This window comes from Geotrypetes seraphini, chromosome 1 (genome assembly GCF_902459505.1).
Source record: "Geotrypetes seraphini chromosome 1, aGeoSer1.1, whole genome shotgun sequence".
In the NCBI taxonomy this organism is placed as follows: Eukaryota; Metazoa; Chordata; class Amphibia; order Gymnophiona; family Dermophiidae; genus Geotrypetes; species Geotrypetes seraphini.
The window spans coordinates 43,485,409-43,500,332 of record NC_047084.1 but is presented as its reverse complement, the minus strand read 5'-3'; the positions used below and the strand labels follow the sequence as shown (position 1 = coordinate 43,500,332).

Sequence of the window (14,924 nt, the reverse complement as noted above, 5' to 3'; positions counted from 1 at the left end):
TGTTAAAAATATACAGCGCCGCATAAGCCTTTCAGCGCTATAGAAATAATAAATAATAGTAGTAGTAATTTTAACTGTAACTGTATCCTTTGCTTAGCAAAAATTCCTTATGGAAGAACATTGCATCTTGTGGGGCTGGTGGCACTCCATATTTCCTTGAGGTAGCAATACCAGTTGCTTGTGGATTGTCTTCGTCCACACCTTTCCTTGCAGTTGAGGATGTGAGTAGCAAGATGGCAGAGATATCATTCAGAGATGGGATTAGCCAAATGAAGGTGGAATCAAAGCCAGAGGAGGAGGCAGCAGCAGCAGCAGCATCGGGCACAAACAGTGGAGACATCAGTACTCCAGATGCAAAAGAGGATGTCGCCCTCTGCCATCTTCATCACTACAGTATTTCTGGATATTATTGTTGCTGAAGCATCCACCCAGCCAAATCTGACCAACAGGCATGAGCTGAAGCCAGCTGTTGGTGAGGTATGCTGAGCAGCTGCTGGAACAGAATTGTTTCCTGCTAGAGCTGTAGGAACAGAAGCTGCAGCTTGTGGAGCAAATGTTGGCCCTGCAGGAGAGACTGACAAAACACTGACACAGCCACCACTCTGCATATGATCCTGCAGATGTCAGGCATGCAGAGGGACCTCCAAGTTTTGACAGCCACCCTCAGCACCATCCCATCTGCTCTGCATGGCTAGACTGGGACCACTGCCATCACCGCTACTGACATGCCTGCTCAAGAAGTGATGAGACAGCACCCATCGAGGGCTGGAGCTGCCAGCTGCTTGGCACCTGTGCCTCCAACAACATTTGTCACATGTCCAACACCAAAACTGTCACAAAAAAATGCTGTGCTCTCATGTGCTTGCCAAGGGAGAATGGTGTTCCCTGATATTTAAAGGGTGGCAAAATGTTCAGGGCTCCCAGATAAAGTATCACCCAGCACCTCAGATAGCAGTGACAACAATGCCAGCATTCTGAATGTCCTCGTGACACTGCCATGGAAAGACCAGAGAGTGATATGGGTACTAGATGTAGGAGATGTAATAGGGGAAGGGCCAGGAACTAAAATGCAGGGTGGACCTGTGTGTGGATCAGAAAAGAGAAGGGTGAGTGTATGTGCAGGAGGGGGAGAGATGCTGGGGGGGGGGGGGTCCTTGTGTAGTTAAGAAGGGGAAGGGACACTGTGTGTATGGTAGTATGGTAGGGGGCACTTTGTGTGTGTGTGAGGGGTGATTGTGTGTGCATGAGAAGGGTTTCTCAGGGATCACAATATTCATATTGTATATAATGAAACCACCTACTTTCACTAGAAATGCCTGTTTGAGTTCATTATTTGCTGTCATGTCCAGCTTGTGACAAGTCTGAGAAGGCTTGTCATCGTATTGCATCTGCGCATACTTGGAGGCCCTCCAGATGTGGCCCCAAGCTCAGGGAAGGAGAAAAGATGAAGTTTATGGGGGTGGGGTTAGGGGGTAGAACAGGGTGGGTCTGGAGCGGGGCCACATGTCTTCTTTTTTTGCTTAAATATGGTAACCCTATGTATGCTCCTCTTCTCCCTCTGCAGGGGCTGTTTGCATCTTATGTGTAGCAAGTAGCAGATCACGAGTATCTTACAGACCGTTTCAGGTCTATTTTGCAGTTCCTTTCTAGGTCAGTCCAGACTGCAAAAGCAATTTTTCAGCATGTCAAAAGTTATCTCAGTGATGGGCCTGGTTTGCTGCTTGGCCCCACTGTAGCACTCCATCAAGTCTCCCTTTTTGAAATTTGACAGCTTTGGATCTGCTCAGATTCCACAGGACAAGGATCAAAGGGACTGGATTATTCAAAGCGATTCAGCCGGCCGCTAACTGGTTAAATCGCTTAATTGGAGCTAACCGCTAAAATTCAGTGCCACTTAACTGGCTAAGTGCTGCTGAATATCGCAGTTGGCACATATGAGTACATCAATAGCGGCTACATTTGGAGGCATTCTGGGGGCAGAGCCAGCACTTGGGACTGCAGAAAAGTCTGGGACTGCAGAAAAGTCTGTACTCGGTGTCCCAGGAGCCATTTTGATGGGGGTGCAGGTACCCCTTCTCCTCTCTGCCCCCTCGCCTCTTACCACTCCTCCCCTCACCACGTGAATGCCTCTTTCCCTGTACCTCTGGTTGTTCACCAGTGCAAACAATGTGCTCCTCACGACCGTGTCATCTCTCCCACTGATGTCACTTCTGGGTGACCCGCATAGGAAGTGACATCGGAGGAAGAGCCAATAGAGTCACGAGGAGCATGTTGAAGTTCTTGTTGCTCACGGCAGTGAACAACTAGCGATACGAGGGAAGGGAGGGTGGAAATGAGGGCAGGAAAGGGGCATCAACGCCTCGTGTGTCTCTCACCCTTGCTATGCCACTGGCTGTACTATTTTTATGTGCTAACCCATGGCTGCATAAGTGCTGAATATCACCTTAAATGGTTATGTGTTATCTGGCTTAAAAAGAACCAGATGTTCAGAGTCGGAACTCGCACAGGTCTCGACTTTGAATATCCAGGAATAACACCGTTGGTGGTGAACAAAACGTTCACCGCCTGATGGTTGAATATTGTTATTTGGTCTTTCAGTGAAGATTGGCCTAAGATTATCTGATACCCTTAATGAATTTTCAGCAGTGCACACCTCACCCCCCCCCCAAGCTAATAATTTCTGTGGGAGAAAAGGTTCCAAGAAGGCTTTAGAGAGAAAGAGACCTCTAAGTAATGACCGGGAGCAGTCCTAGCATTCCCGCAGGTTTCTCATGAAGCTGGAAAAGTGATTTTATATGAATTTTATTTTCTGCTCTTGGAGTTTGTGGGCCTGATACACAAAGGATTTAAGCTAATGATTTTGATAAGCTCCTAAACTGGTCTCTGAAAATTTGCTAGGGCTGAATGTTTAAATTTGTACTCAAAATTTCAGCGATCTCTTAAATTTAGGAGTTTAAAAAGATGGTAATGGAGGGTGGATTGCAATATCCTCTACCTACCATGCCCCACAAACTTGATAAACCAACTACAGACCATTCAAAATACAGCCTTCAGACTGATCTATTCACTCGGAAAATTTGACCATGTCGCCAGTGCCTATCTAGACTCACACTGGCTACCGATACGAGCTCGAATCCAATTCAGATTTTACTGTCTATTATTCAAAGCAATAAACGGAACAGCACCCACCTACCTAATTCCCCATCTAAATCATAACTGCACATCCAGACTAAGAAGAACCCAGATCCTATTCTCCTACCCACTGAGTTCAAGGGAACTCAGTGCAAGAAGATGTACGATGGCCTCCTAGCGACGCAGGCAGCGAAGCTGGACCCCTCCATCTCCAACCTGTTGACAACTACAAGTGACTTTAAATCATTCTGAAAGGAAATCAAAACTCTGCTATTCAAAAAGACTATACAGCCTTCTTATCCCCCCTCGCATCCTCCCCCGTCCATGCAAATTTCCAGCTGACCTCCTACCCCTCTACTAATATCTCCCCAATGACCCTATCAAGTAACCAACCCTAAACTACTTCTTCCCTACTAGTAATCCTCAGTTCTCCTCCCTTCCTCAATTTCTCCCCTTTGCATCTACTATTTAACGTCCCCTAAACTGCAATTTCCCCTGCATCTTCTGTGTAAGCGTCCCCTAAATTGTAACTTCCTGGAAATGTCCAGCTGTCTTATTCTGTAATCCGCTTAGAACTGCAAGGTACAGGCGGAATAGAAGTCACTAATGTAATGTAATGTAAAATAAGTTAGGAGCCCAGCACTTATTTTCAGCACTAGGTTCATAAATCAAGGCAAACAAATGACAGGCCTAACTTTATGAGCATAACTTAAATGTAAGCTCCTAAATTTAGATGAATTTTCAGCTGAGAAGGGACATGATTGAAACATTCAAGATATCGAAGGACTTAGGAGAGAAAGAGAGATTGTTCACCGTCTCCAAGGTGAAGAGAACGAGAGGGCACTCATTAAAGTTAGAAGGGAAAAGATTCCATACAAATGTAAGGAAGGTCTTCTTCACCCAGAGAGTGGTAGAAATCTGAAACACTCTTCCAGAGGCTGTTATAGGGGAACACACCCTTTAGGGATTCAAAACAAGGTTGGATAAGTTCCTTCTGGAACAGAACATATGCAGGTAAGGCTAGACTCAAATAGGGCACTGGCCTTTGACCTAAGGGCCACCGCATGAGCGGACTGCTGGGCACAATTGACCACTGGTCTGACCCAGCAGTGGCAAATCGTATGTTCTTATGTTCTGAAAAGTTATGCTTCTAAGTATGGCTGAAAATAGGGCACTAACATAAGAGGCTTACCTGGGGCATAAATGTAGGGGCTCAGCATTTTCTGAATATCAGTCCCTGTATTTCTGTGGTGATTGGACTGTGTAAAGCTAGAAACTGTTTTCAATTTGCTGATGACCTTTGTAGTTCATTTCCCTGGGTCTTCCATCATTAAAGGTTACTTTTCTCTTTTGGAACATTGCATTTTGTTTTATTGGGAGTATCTTTCAAAAAAGGTTATTTCAGATTGGTGGCATAGCGGGGGTAGGAGGCGCCTGGGGCGGTGGCACCCCCTTGCACCCTCCTCTTAGCTCCCAGCTCCTTCCCTGCCCCCACACCACACTAATGCCCTCCCTTCCCCCTTATATATTTAAATCTTTGCCAGCGCGAGCAGCTTCTCTGGCCTGCTGCTCACACTAGCGTTGGCTTTCCCTCTGATTTCACTTCCTGGTCCCGCAACCAGGAAGTGATTTCAGAGGGGACCCAGGCCAGTGTGAGCAGCAGGCTGGAGAAGTTGCTCGCAGTGGTGAAGATATAAAGACACTGTTTCAGATATAAAAAAAAGTTTTATAGAATACTGCAACTCAGAAAACTCAGAGCAAAAGAACTGCTTATGAACACCAAAAACAGGGCTGGCTTTACCACTGAGCAGTCTAGGCATTGGCCTAGAATAGCAACATTTGATGTGTAATGGCACAGCTCCCAAACTGCAACAGTGCCTGGGCCTTTAATCAAATGATTGTGTTCAAGTGCAGCACAGTGTCCCACTCCCCTTTGGCTAGAAGTTTGCACTGGAGGAGGGCAGGACACAGCAGTGCTTAAGTACTAGGGGTATATACACCAAAAACAAGGAACCAGAACCCCAAGGAGAACTAACAAAAATGAAAAAAGTCAGGAAGGAACTGTGCACATCAACCAAGGATAAGTCAACTAAAATTTATTAAAACAGATAAAACAGTCTATTTTCTATTTTATATCAAAATGTATGTTGAAGACCCGACACGGTCTGTGTTTCAGCTCAAAAAGCCTGCCTCAGGGGTACAATTGACATCTAAGGAACAAACATAAGTTATTGACATCAAAATGAATTAAATGTTAACAAATAAATTAATATATATAAGTACTAGGGTTAACATATGGCTCCAGAAAAAAGGACAGATTAGGACATCCAGATTTTATTTCCATTGAAAGCAATGAAAGTAAGTAGGACACATCGAGACATCTGGGTTTTACTTCCATCGAAAGCAGTGTCTCAATCAAAGCAATGTCTCAATTGAAAGCAATGTCTCAATCTGTCCTTCTTTTTCTGGAGCCATATGGTAACCCTGTTAAGTACTGGCCTCTGTTTGTTTATTAAAATTTGCTATACCGCCAAATTATACAACAGTTCTCCTTGCTTCATCGATTATTTTTCCAATCTGTGCAAAGGTAGGAGGAGGCACTGGTAGCAGCCCCAACAGGGGTAATATGGGAAGATACTGGGCATGAAGAGGTCATGTGGTAGAATGAAGAGATGAGATGCTGGATATGGGGGATGGAAGTGCAAAGAGGGAGAGAAAATCCTGGGCACCTGAGGTGATGGTAGAAAAAAGGAAATGAGATGCTGCTTGAAACGTTAAAGGGCTAGGATGGGGAAGGGGAGAAGCTGGCCACTGTGAAGATGCTGGCTAGCTGGAGAGATAGAGAATAGAAGGGGAGATGGGTGGGTAGAGAGGGTAAGTGGAGATTTAGGCTACCTAGAAATAGAGAGAGGAGAAGAAGAGATGCTGGCCACTTGGTTGGAGGTAGGAAATGAAAGGGAAGATCCTGGTCAATTGTAGGGCAGGTAAGAGAAGGGGGGAGACTCATTATTATAGTAACGTAGTAAATTACAGCAGATAAAGACCTGAATGGTCCATCCAGACTGCCCAACCATACATGCTCCATAAATTAATCATTTAATTTAAATGGTCCTTTTTCTTAGATATTTCTGGGCCAGAAACCCAGAGCCCTGCCCAATAGTGTGCTTAGGTTCTATCTACTGGAGTCTCCGTCAAAGCTCACTCCAGCCCATCTTAACCATCCCAGCCCTTGAAGCCCTCCCCAGCCCATCCTCAACTGAATGTCCATATACAGGACATAGACCGTGCAAGCCTGCCCAGTACTGGCCTTAGGGCTAGATTCACTAAGCTTACTGATCGTGTCCTGACCAGTTTAGGAGCCTTTTCCAACACCAACCCGATTCATTAACCTTTTGCCTGATCTGATCCGCACATGCAAATTAGGGGAAATGGCATGCATAAGTAGGAAGGCAGCAATTCACTAAACAGAAGATGGAATACCGATTGGGCTTGCCGATCCAAAATTTAGCAACTGTTGAGGATCAATCGCTCACGTCCTTGCCGATTGTCCTACTCTTTGCTGCCCTGAAATCCCAGTATCAAAAAGAAAAACCATCAAAATAAAACATCTCCCTTGTGCAAAAAGCACCCTGCTTTCTGCTACCCTGCTCTCTGCCGCCCTGCCTCTCTGTGAGCCCACGGTTTAAAGCAGGGCTGCACTATTATGACGTGTTCTGTTCCCCTGCAAAGTGTGTTCTGTTCCAATGATTCTCATGGGGCCAGTGAGTGCAGCCACGCTTTCCCCTTTCGTTTTGACCTCAAGTTTGTGCAGAGAGCAGGCGCATGCGCAGATCACTTCTACAGGCAAAGAGGATAGTCTGCACATGTGTCTGGATTCCTCTGCAGCGATCGGTAAGGGGTGTGTGTCCGATCACTTCATTTGCATGAGGATGCTGTAGTAAATAGGTCGCCCACCAAGACTCGGCCATGGATCGTCCATGGATCACCTAGATTGGTGAGCTTTAGTGACTCTAGGCCTTAGTTTCTTCAATGTATACCCATTATTTTATAATTAGAGATTCTGTGTTCATCCCACACTTGTTTGAACTCTATCACCGTTTTCTTCTCCATATGAGTATAGGGCCTTGAGCCACTCTGGGGGAGGGGACGGGGAGGAGGAGCTGTGCACTGCTGAAAATCCATCTAGGGCATCAGACCTAGGGCCAACCTTCACTGAAAGACCAAATACCAAAAATCACAAAAGCAGAAGAAATAATCTTACCAGCAATACAAGGGGCATTAAAAAAAAAAAAAATCCTCATATTGTTTACAAGTAGGTCAGAGAACGGTGTAATGAGAATTTTTTTTTTTCCTAAAATACAGAAGGATTTCTGAACTATTTTCTGAAATATGATACCTAAGCTGACAAATAATTTTCTGCTGAGTATTTCAAGCCTTCAGTCTGGGTGAGCCAAGCCCATAGGATATTTAACCCTTTCTCCAAGCCCGGATTTACCCTTATCACAACACCCTTTCCAGATGGCAGGATATCCTGCCTGTGTATGTAAACTGAAAATGTCGCACTTGGAATTCAAAGCTGTTTCCAGTTCAATACACTTCGCTCTCTTCACTATTATCCTGAGCATAATTTGAAAGCTGAAAACCATGCTGGGTAATATATTCAGGCTAATCAATCTTTGTCTCCTGTATGCAGGCAATGGAGCAGTGTTTTATCATGTTATCTTCCAAGACATCATAAACTGCAGTAAGGTATTGTATAGTACTTTCTTTATAATTATGAACCAGTAGTTCTCAAATATTATTGTTTCATTTCTGTGAAAGCTCTGTACAGTGCTAAATGAGAGATATTTAGTTCTAACAAAGGGTGGTGAGTCATGGACAGAGCCTGTTTAGATTGCATTTGCAAGGCGAATTTCATCAGTGCATTCTGTTCATCACACCTCAGAATTTATCTATGCACTATGGATTAGAATCCCTAAATTTAAAAGCCATACCAGAGCGTCTTTGAGGTTTAGAAATTGCAAAGAGACCCTTACTTTAACATTTCTGAAAGTCTTTCCTGTCCAGTGTACGGCGCTAGTAACAACATTTTGATGGTTCAGGTCTCTACTGACTGCTATTGAGTTACCAACACTGCTTTCTAGAGCAGCCATTGTTCTTGGAGGTTGCACGTCCAATGCTAGTCAGGCCCCAACCTATTTAGTTTGTGATGCTATAAATAATTGGTATGTAGGGCTGTATGCCTGCAGATAACCCATTAGCATTATTGGGTAGAAGAGACTGGCCTTATGGTCTTTACCTGTTATCATTTTTTCTCTTTCTTCATTAGCACTTTTTTATTCAGTGATGCTGCCTTCGGTTGATCCAAAGGGGAAAATCTCCTTCTCTATCTCTTGGGAAATATATGTGAAAGACTGTGGAAATTGTTCTTGTTATTGACCTTGCTGTACATAACTTTGTTTTATTGTTACTATTACTTTGAAAATTATCTCCTTTTTTTTTCTCTTCATCTACCAGTAAATGGATAACTTTGGCAACACATGTAAATTGTCATGCCAATAAAGTTTTCTGCAGTTGAATCTATTACAGGTTTCATCAGCCTTCAAGTGGACAGCATAATTTTGGTTTACAGGCTGGTTAGGGTTTTGGCATTCTGCAAAATCTTGCTAGCAAATCTAATTTTTTCCTCCCTAAATTTAACAAGTCTTTATTCAGAGTTATTATCAAAATGGGCATAAATGCTGACCTGTGTTGGTCTACATTTGATAAACCAGAATGGCACAATTTTTCCAAATTATTCCATAAATACGCTCAATCATACTTCTGGCTTGATTCCTGCCCTCCAGATTTGATGGTTGCTGCTCCCTCAAATTTTAAATTGAAGTTATTTGAATGATTACCAACTCCCTAGATATAGGAAAATTTCCTTCAGATGTTGGTAATATAATAATTACCCCGATAATTTAAAATATTAAGGAATCTATTTCTCTGCTTACCAATTACAGACCAATAGCATCTATTCCCTTTTTTGTTAAAATCATGGAAGGTCTGGTTCATATCCAATTGACTAAACATCTTGAGCAATACTCTCTACTCCATGATTCACAATCAGGATTTAGATCCTACTTTAGCACCGAAACGGTGATAGCTACATTATTGGATTATTTAATAAGCCTTCTAAGTAAAGGCAAAAGTGCACTAGTGCTTCAATTCGATCTTAGTAGCGCCTTTGATTTAGTAGATTATCCTACTTTATTAATTTGTTTGGATACTCTGGGCCTTCAAGGAAATGTTTACTCCTGGTTCAAAGGTTTTCTGGAGTCCAGATTGTACCAAGTTAGGTTTAGGACCCACCTCTCTTCAATATGGAATAACCCATGTGGTGTTCCTCAGGGTTCTCCACTTTCACCTACACTATTCAATGTTTATCTTTCATCATTGGGCTCATGTTTGAGCATCCTGGATGTAGAACTGGATGTAGACGACATTACTATTGTCATACCTTTTACTTCAGCCCTATCCCAGATTACCACTAAAGTTGAAATCGTAATGAAGCAAAAATTTAGGGAGGGACAGGGTCAACCTCGCTATGCAAGGAAGCTTGCCACATGTGGGAGTTCTCCAACTCCATTCAATGCACCATCCAGGCAACTTACCTCCTGTGGGAGCAGAACGACCTGGCAGAAAGACTCAGCCACCAGCTAGATCCCGATGAGTGGTGTCTCAACCCAGCGGCGATTAAGAAGATCTTCAGCACCTGGGGCACACCGAGCATCGACCTGTTTGCAACCGAACCGAACTCAAAATACTCGACCTTCTGCGCAAAGAGATCAACCCATCGCCATCTCAGCCCCGACGGTCTGTCTGTGAGTTGGAACACCCTAAGTCCTGCAGAAGATTCTTCAGGACAGAGCAACGGTGATCATGATTGCCCTGATCGGGCTCCTGCAACCATGGTTCCCGTTCTGGCAAGGGATAGCGGTTCACCCACCTCTCCCTGCTCCAGATCAGTGCAGTTCTCATTACCCCCTCCACCACGACCTGCGTTCCTTAGCCCTGACCGCATGGATGATGAGAGGATGAACCTACCACAAGACGTGGAGCACACTCTTATGGCAGCCAGAAGACCTTCAACCAGAAAACGCTATGGGTTGAAAGGGAGAAGGTTCCGCTACCAGTGCACAGACACGCAGCGAGACCCCTACAACTGCCCCATACCGGGCATCCTGCAGTACATACTGAGCTTATCTCAGGGGGACCTAAAACCCACTTCCATCAAGGTCCACCTAAGTGCAATCACAGCATACCACGCTGGCCTAGACAGCAAACCAGTGTCGAGGCATCCAGTAATCACAAAATTTCATGAAGGGACTGTCCAATCTGCACCCACCGGTCAGACCTCCACCACCCGGATGGGACCTCAACTTGGTGCCGCATCATCTCACCTCGACCCCTTCAAACCTTTGGGGGAGGCAGATCCCGTATTCCTGGCTGGGAAAACCCTGATCATCGTGTCTACCGACACACTCCCTCATGAGAACAGGGTGGTACCCAGTACCCACCCCCGATTCTTGCCGAAGGCGGCTTCAACGGGCCTCCCGGCACTCTACATCTCCCCACAGGGAGGCCCACTGCCACCTCAGCAACACCTCCTGGACTGTGTGCGGGCCCTGACTATGCAGCAGATTAGACAAGCCTCAATTGTTCGTCTCCTATGACCAAAACAGACCGGGACTTCCGGCCACCAAACGCAGGCGCGCGCGCTGGATATAAGAGTGCATCCCCTTCACCTATAGAAAAGCGCAGCATCAACCGCAGGTGGGAGCCAACGCCCACCAGCGCAGAACCATAGCCAACACAACGGCACATCTGCACCACACACCAATAGGGGACATCTGCGATGCAGCCACTTGGTCCTCCATGCACACCTTCACCAAGCACAGGTTCCCTCCCAGGAGGGACAGCAACCACTAGCACAGCCTTGACAAACACTGATCAAGTAGGGTGTTATAAATATCGACAAACACTGTTCAAGTAGGGTGTTATAGATATTGATTAAGTAGGTCTTCCAGCACTCCTTCTAGACTGAATGTGGAATAGGCATGTATGAATTCTCACATGCAAGTATGATTTGTCACTGTTGACCAGTTGGTTTCTCACTGTTCATTGATTGTCATTGACCAATTTCACTGTTCTGTGAGTTAAGTAGGTCTTCCAGCAATCCTGTCTAGTCTGAAGGTGGAATAGGCAAGTATGAATTCTCATATGCAAGTACGAATTGTCACTATTGACCAGTTATGAATTGCCACCGTTGACCAGTTGGTTTTCTCACTGTTCATTCATTGTCATTGACCAGTTTTCGCCGTTCTGTGAGTTAAGTAGGTCTTCCAGCACTCCTGTCTAGTCTGAATGTGGAATAGGCAAGTATGAATTCTCATATGCAAGTACGAATTGTCACTGTTGACCAGTTAAGAATTGTCACTGTTGACCAGTTGGTTTTCTCACTGTTCATTGATTGTCATTGACCAGTTTCGCTGTTCTGTGAGTTAAGTAGGTCTTCCAGCACTCCTGTCTAGACTGAATGTGGAATAGGCAAGTATGAATTCTCACATGCAAGTACGAATTGTCACTTTGGACCAGTTGGTTTCTCACTGTTCATTGATTGTCATTGACCAGTTCACTGTTCTGTGAGTATTATTGCTCAGTTAACACAGCACTTTATCTAAAACCTTGTTTCCACAACCTTACCTGCTTTGCCTGATTACCCTGCCCGGCTCGGCCTCCACAGCCAGGCGAGGGATGCACAAAGCGCTAAGGCGCAGGTCCAGTCGGTACATCCCTCGGCTAGGGAGTCACCCATATGTGGCTGACTCATCCTGCTTGTCCTAGGAGAAAGTGTAGTTACTTACCTGTAACGTAGGTTCTCCGTGGACAGCAGGATAGTCAGCCACACAACCCACCCGCCTCCCCATATGGCCGACCCGGCCACAGCTAGGAACATCCTGGGGATTAGGGGGAAGCAGGGGGAAATGGGTAGGGCTCGGGCAAATTTAAACTCAAACTAAACTCTGGCAAAACAAATTTTTTTGTGGCGACTGCTAGTAATATTTCTTCTGAACCTTCTATTAGTATAAATTAAACTCAGTATATAATTCATCCAACGATTAAAATTTTGGGAGTTATTTTAACCCAGCATCTTACAATGCATGCTCAGATAGATGCTGTAGTGCGTAAATGCCACGTTATGGAATTGCGAACAATTAGATCTTATTTTGAATTTACTGCTTTTAGATTACCTGTTCAATTGTTACTACTGAGTCTTCTCGATTATTGTAATATTATCTATCTGACAGTCACCAAGAAAGAATTAGCAAAACTTACAATAATACAGAATACAGTGGTCAGAATGATTTATGGCCTGAAGAAATTTGATCATGTTACACCCTTTTATTGCGAATTGCATTGGCTGCCAATGGAGGCCCGGGTATTGTTTAAACTAAGCTGTTTCTGTTACAAGGCTATTTATGGTACAGCTCCTTCTTACTTAGTCAATAGATTTTCTTTAGCATCATATAGACATAGTACATAGTAGAAGAACTCATCCTTTGTTTAATTATCGATCTGTCCAGGGTTGCAGGAGTAAGAAATTTCTAAATCATACTATGGCATCTCAGGCAGCTCTTCATGACAACGAATTCCAAATATTGTTGCTTACTACCCATTCCTATGGCCATTTTAGAAAACAATTGAAGACCTATCTTTTTCTAAATATTTGACTGTTTAATGAAGCATCTTATTTCATGTAACATGTTTACTTTTATAACTTTTTTTAAACAGCATTGAACTTCTGGTTACGCGGTCAATGTTATGTTATGCTACAGATACTATTAAGTTTTTAGATGACTTTATACTAAAAATACTCTCCTTGAACTTCAAGCAGCCATTGAAATTTGAAAGGGCCCACCGAATACCATCGTGTCTAAATAATAGTCAGAATGGCCCTAGGCCACTAATCTTTAAGGTGCTGCGATTCTCACAAGCTATGGAAATATTACAGGCTGCTAGAGAAAAAAGAAACTTAAAGTGGCAAGAGTCAAGAGTCTTATTCCTACCTGATTTTGCAAAGGCCACAGCAAGTACAGTATAAGGAAACAATTTTTGTTGCTCCACCCAAAGCTGAGGCAGATGGGAACAACATACGGGTTGTTATACCCAGTTGTGATGCGAGTTACACATTGTAACAAGACCATACATTATGAGGACCAGATGAACTTACAAGAATATGTTAAACAGTTTGTGGATGGAATGTCATAAACTTATGTCGGCTGGATTTCTAGATTTTGAAGATCAACTTTTGCTTATTTTTATTGCTTTCCTTTGTGAATGTGTATTTGGTTTGTTTGTTTTTTTGGGGGGGAAACGATGATTGTGTTTTGTTTAAATGGCAGTTTTTCTGCTGAAGAATTGAGGATACATTAGATTTTGGGAGAGTAACATTGGGTTACCATTACTGTATAGAATTGGATTCAAAATTCTAAACCCGCTATTAATGGTGTCGGTTTAGAACGCAGTTCACTGCCAGGGTTTTTTTTCCCACTCCTCCATAGAGGTTGTGGAATGCAGTCAGGTTCAGAACTAACTGAACTACCCTGTTTGAACAGCGGAAGAAGCTGCATCGGAAGTGGAGCAAACACTCATCAGCTATGGTAACCGATGGTGTCATGTGTGCATGAAGAGACGTAGCAGGCGACCGGAGAGTTCTAGTTGCTACTGGAACGATGTGCCTGACACTGCAGTGTTGAGAGGTCTAATTATGGGGGCTCGGGCTCTCGTGATGGAAGAGACACATTCCTTTGGACATACACTGAAACTATTTACAACTACAATGAGCATGTTGACAGAAGCAATGCCGTGGATAACGTTCAGACCAACCTGAAAAGTTGTGGAGTTCAGAGCTACATGAACTGGACCTTGAGTGTTTACCAGACCAAGCACGGCTTCCCTCAGAGCTGCTGTGTTAACAGCAGTAACTGCCTCCCCCAGGACATGCATAACATTATGGTTGCAGCTACCAAAGTGTACCAGAAGGGTTGTTACAAGCTGGTGACCAGTTTTATGGAGACAGATATGGGGACCATCGCTGGAGTCGCCTTTGGCATTGCATTCTCACAGCTGATTGGAATGCTGCTGGCTTGCTGCCTCTCCTGGTTCATCACTGCCAATCAGTATGAGATTATAGACCAGTAAGGGAATATCAACAGAGGAGGCTTGGGCTGCTGGCGATTGGATCACGGGGCCCCGGATGGGCAGGCAGGTCAGGCAGGGTTGGGATCTTCCTCTCCTGGGTGGTGCAGACCATCATGAGGCTCAGCTGAAGGACCCACAGACTGGTCACAATTCCCTGAAGGTAAACAGATGCTCTACATTATCACTACACTGGATCAACGAGAAACTGAGGAGTTCTACCAGTTAAAAAAGATTCAAGAGGAAAAGAAATCCTGAAAGCAGAAATGGAGCGGGCTTTGTGGTCTGTGCCATTCAGGGAGGGGAGAGATCGCAATCCTGTCTTTGCCTGGCATGTTTGCTTGTTTGGGGTTCTGTGGTCTGGCTGTCGGCGGCTCGAGTTGTCTTATTTGTGACAGAAAATGCACAAAAAAGGTTTAAAAAAAAAAAAAATAATAATTACCTTCAGCATCTAAATAGATAAATGGGATGACAAGCACTGGTGAAATCACAATTTACACATGTGGTTTCATAACATACTTATGTACATTTGTACTTGCTCTTTAGGT

The 14,924-nt window shown here is 44.2% G+C and overlaps 1 protein-coding gene across 1 annotated transcript; it reads left to right on the top strand.

Annotated features, from left to right (window-relative positions):
- The first annotated feature begins 363 nt into the window (after positions 1-363).
- Positions 364-14,379, top strand: LOC117366345 (tetraspanin-7-like). The gene is made up of 3 exons (XM_033957619.1): positions 364-477; positions 13,794-13,855; positions 13,929-14,379. The coding sequence occupies exons 1-3, from the start codon at positions 364-366 to the stop codon at positions 14,377-14,379; spliced, it is 627 nt and encodes a 208-aa protein (XP_033813510.1).
- The last annotated feature ends 545 nt before the right edge of the window (positions 14,380-14,924 follow it).

What these genes read in the sequence shown, in the direction of transcription:
- LOC117366345 (XM_033957619.1), top strand. Translation starts at nt 364, where the DNA reads ATGTCGCCCTCTGCCATCTTCATCACTACAGTATTTCTGGATATTATT. An exon ending in TGAAGCCAGCTGTTGGTGAG is followed by an intron (nt 478 to 13,793) that starts GTATGCTGAGCA and finishes CTGTTTGAACAG; the next exon opens with CGGAAGAAGCTGCATCGGAA. An exon ending in ATGGTAACCGATGGTGTCAT is followed by an intron (nt 13,856 to 13,928) that starts GTGTGCATGAAG and finishes CTGACACTGCAG; the next exon opens with TGTTGAGAGGTCTAATTATG.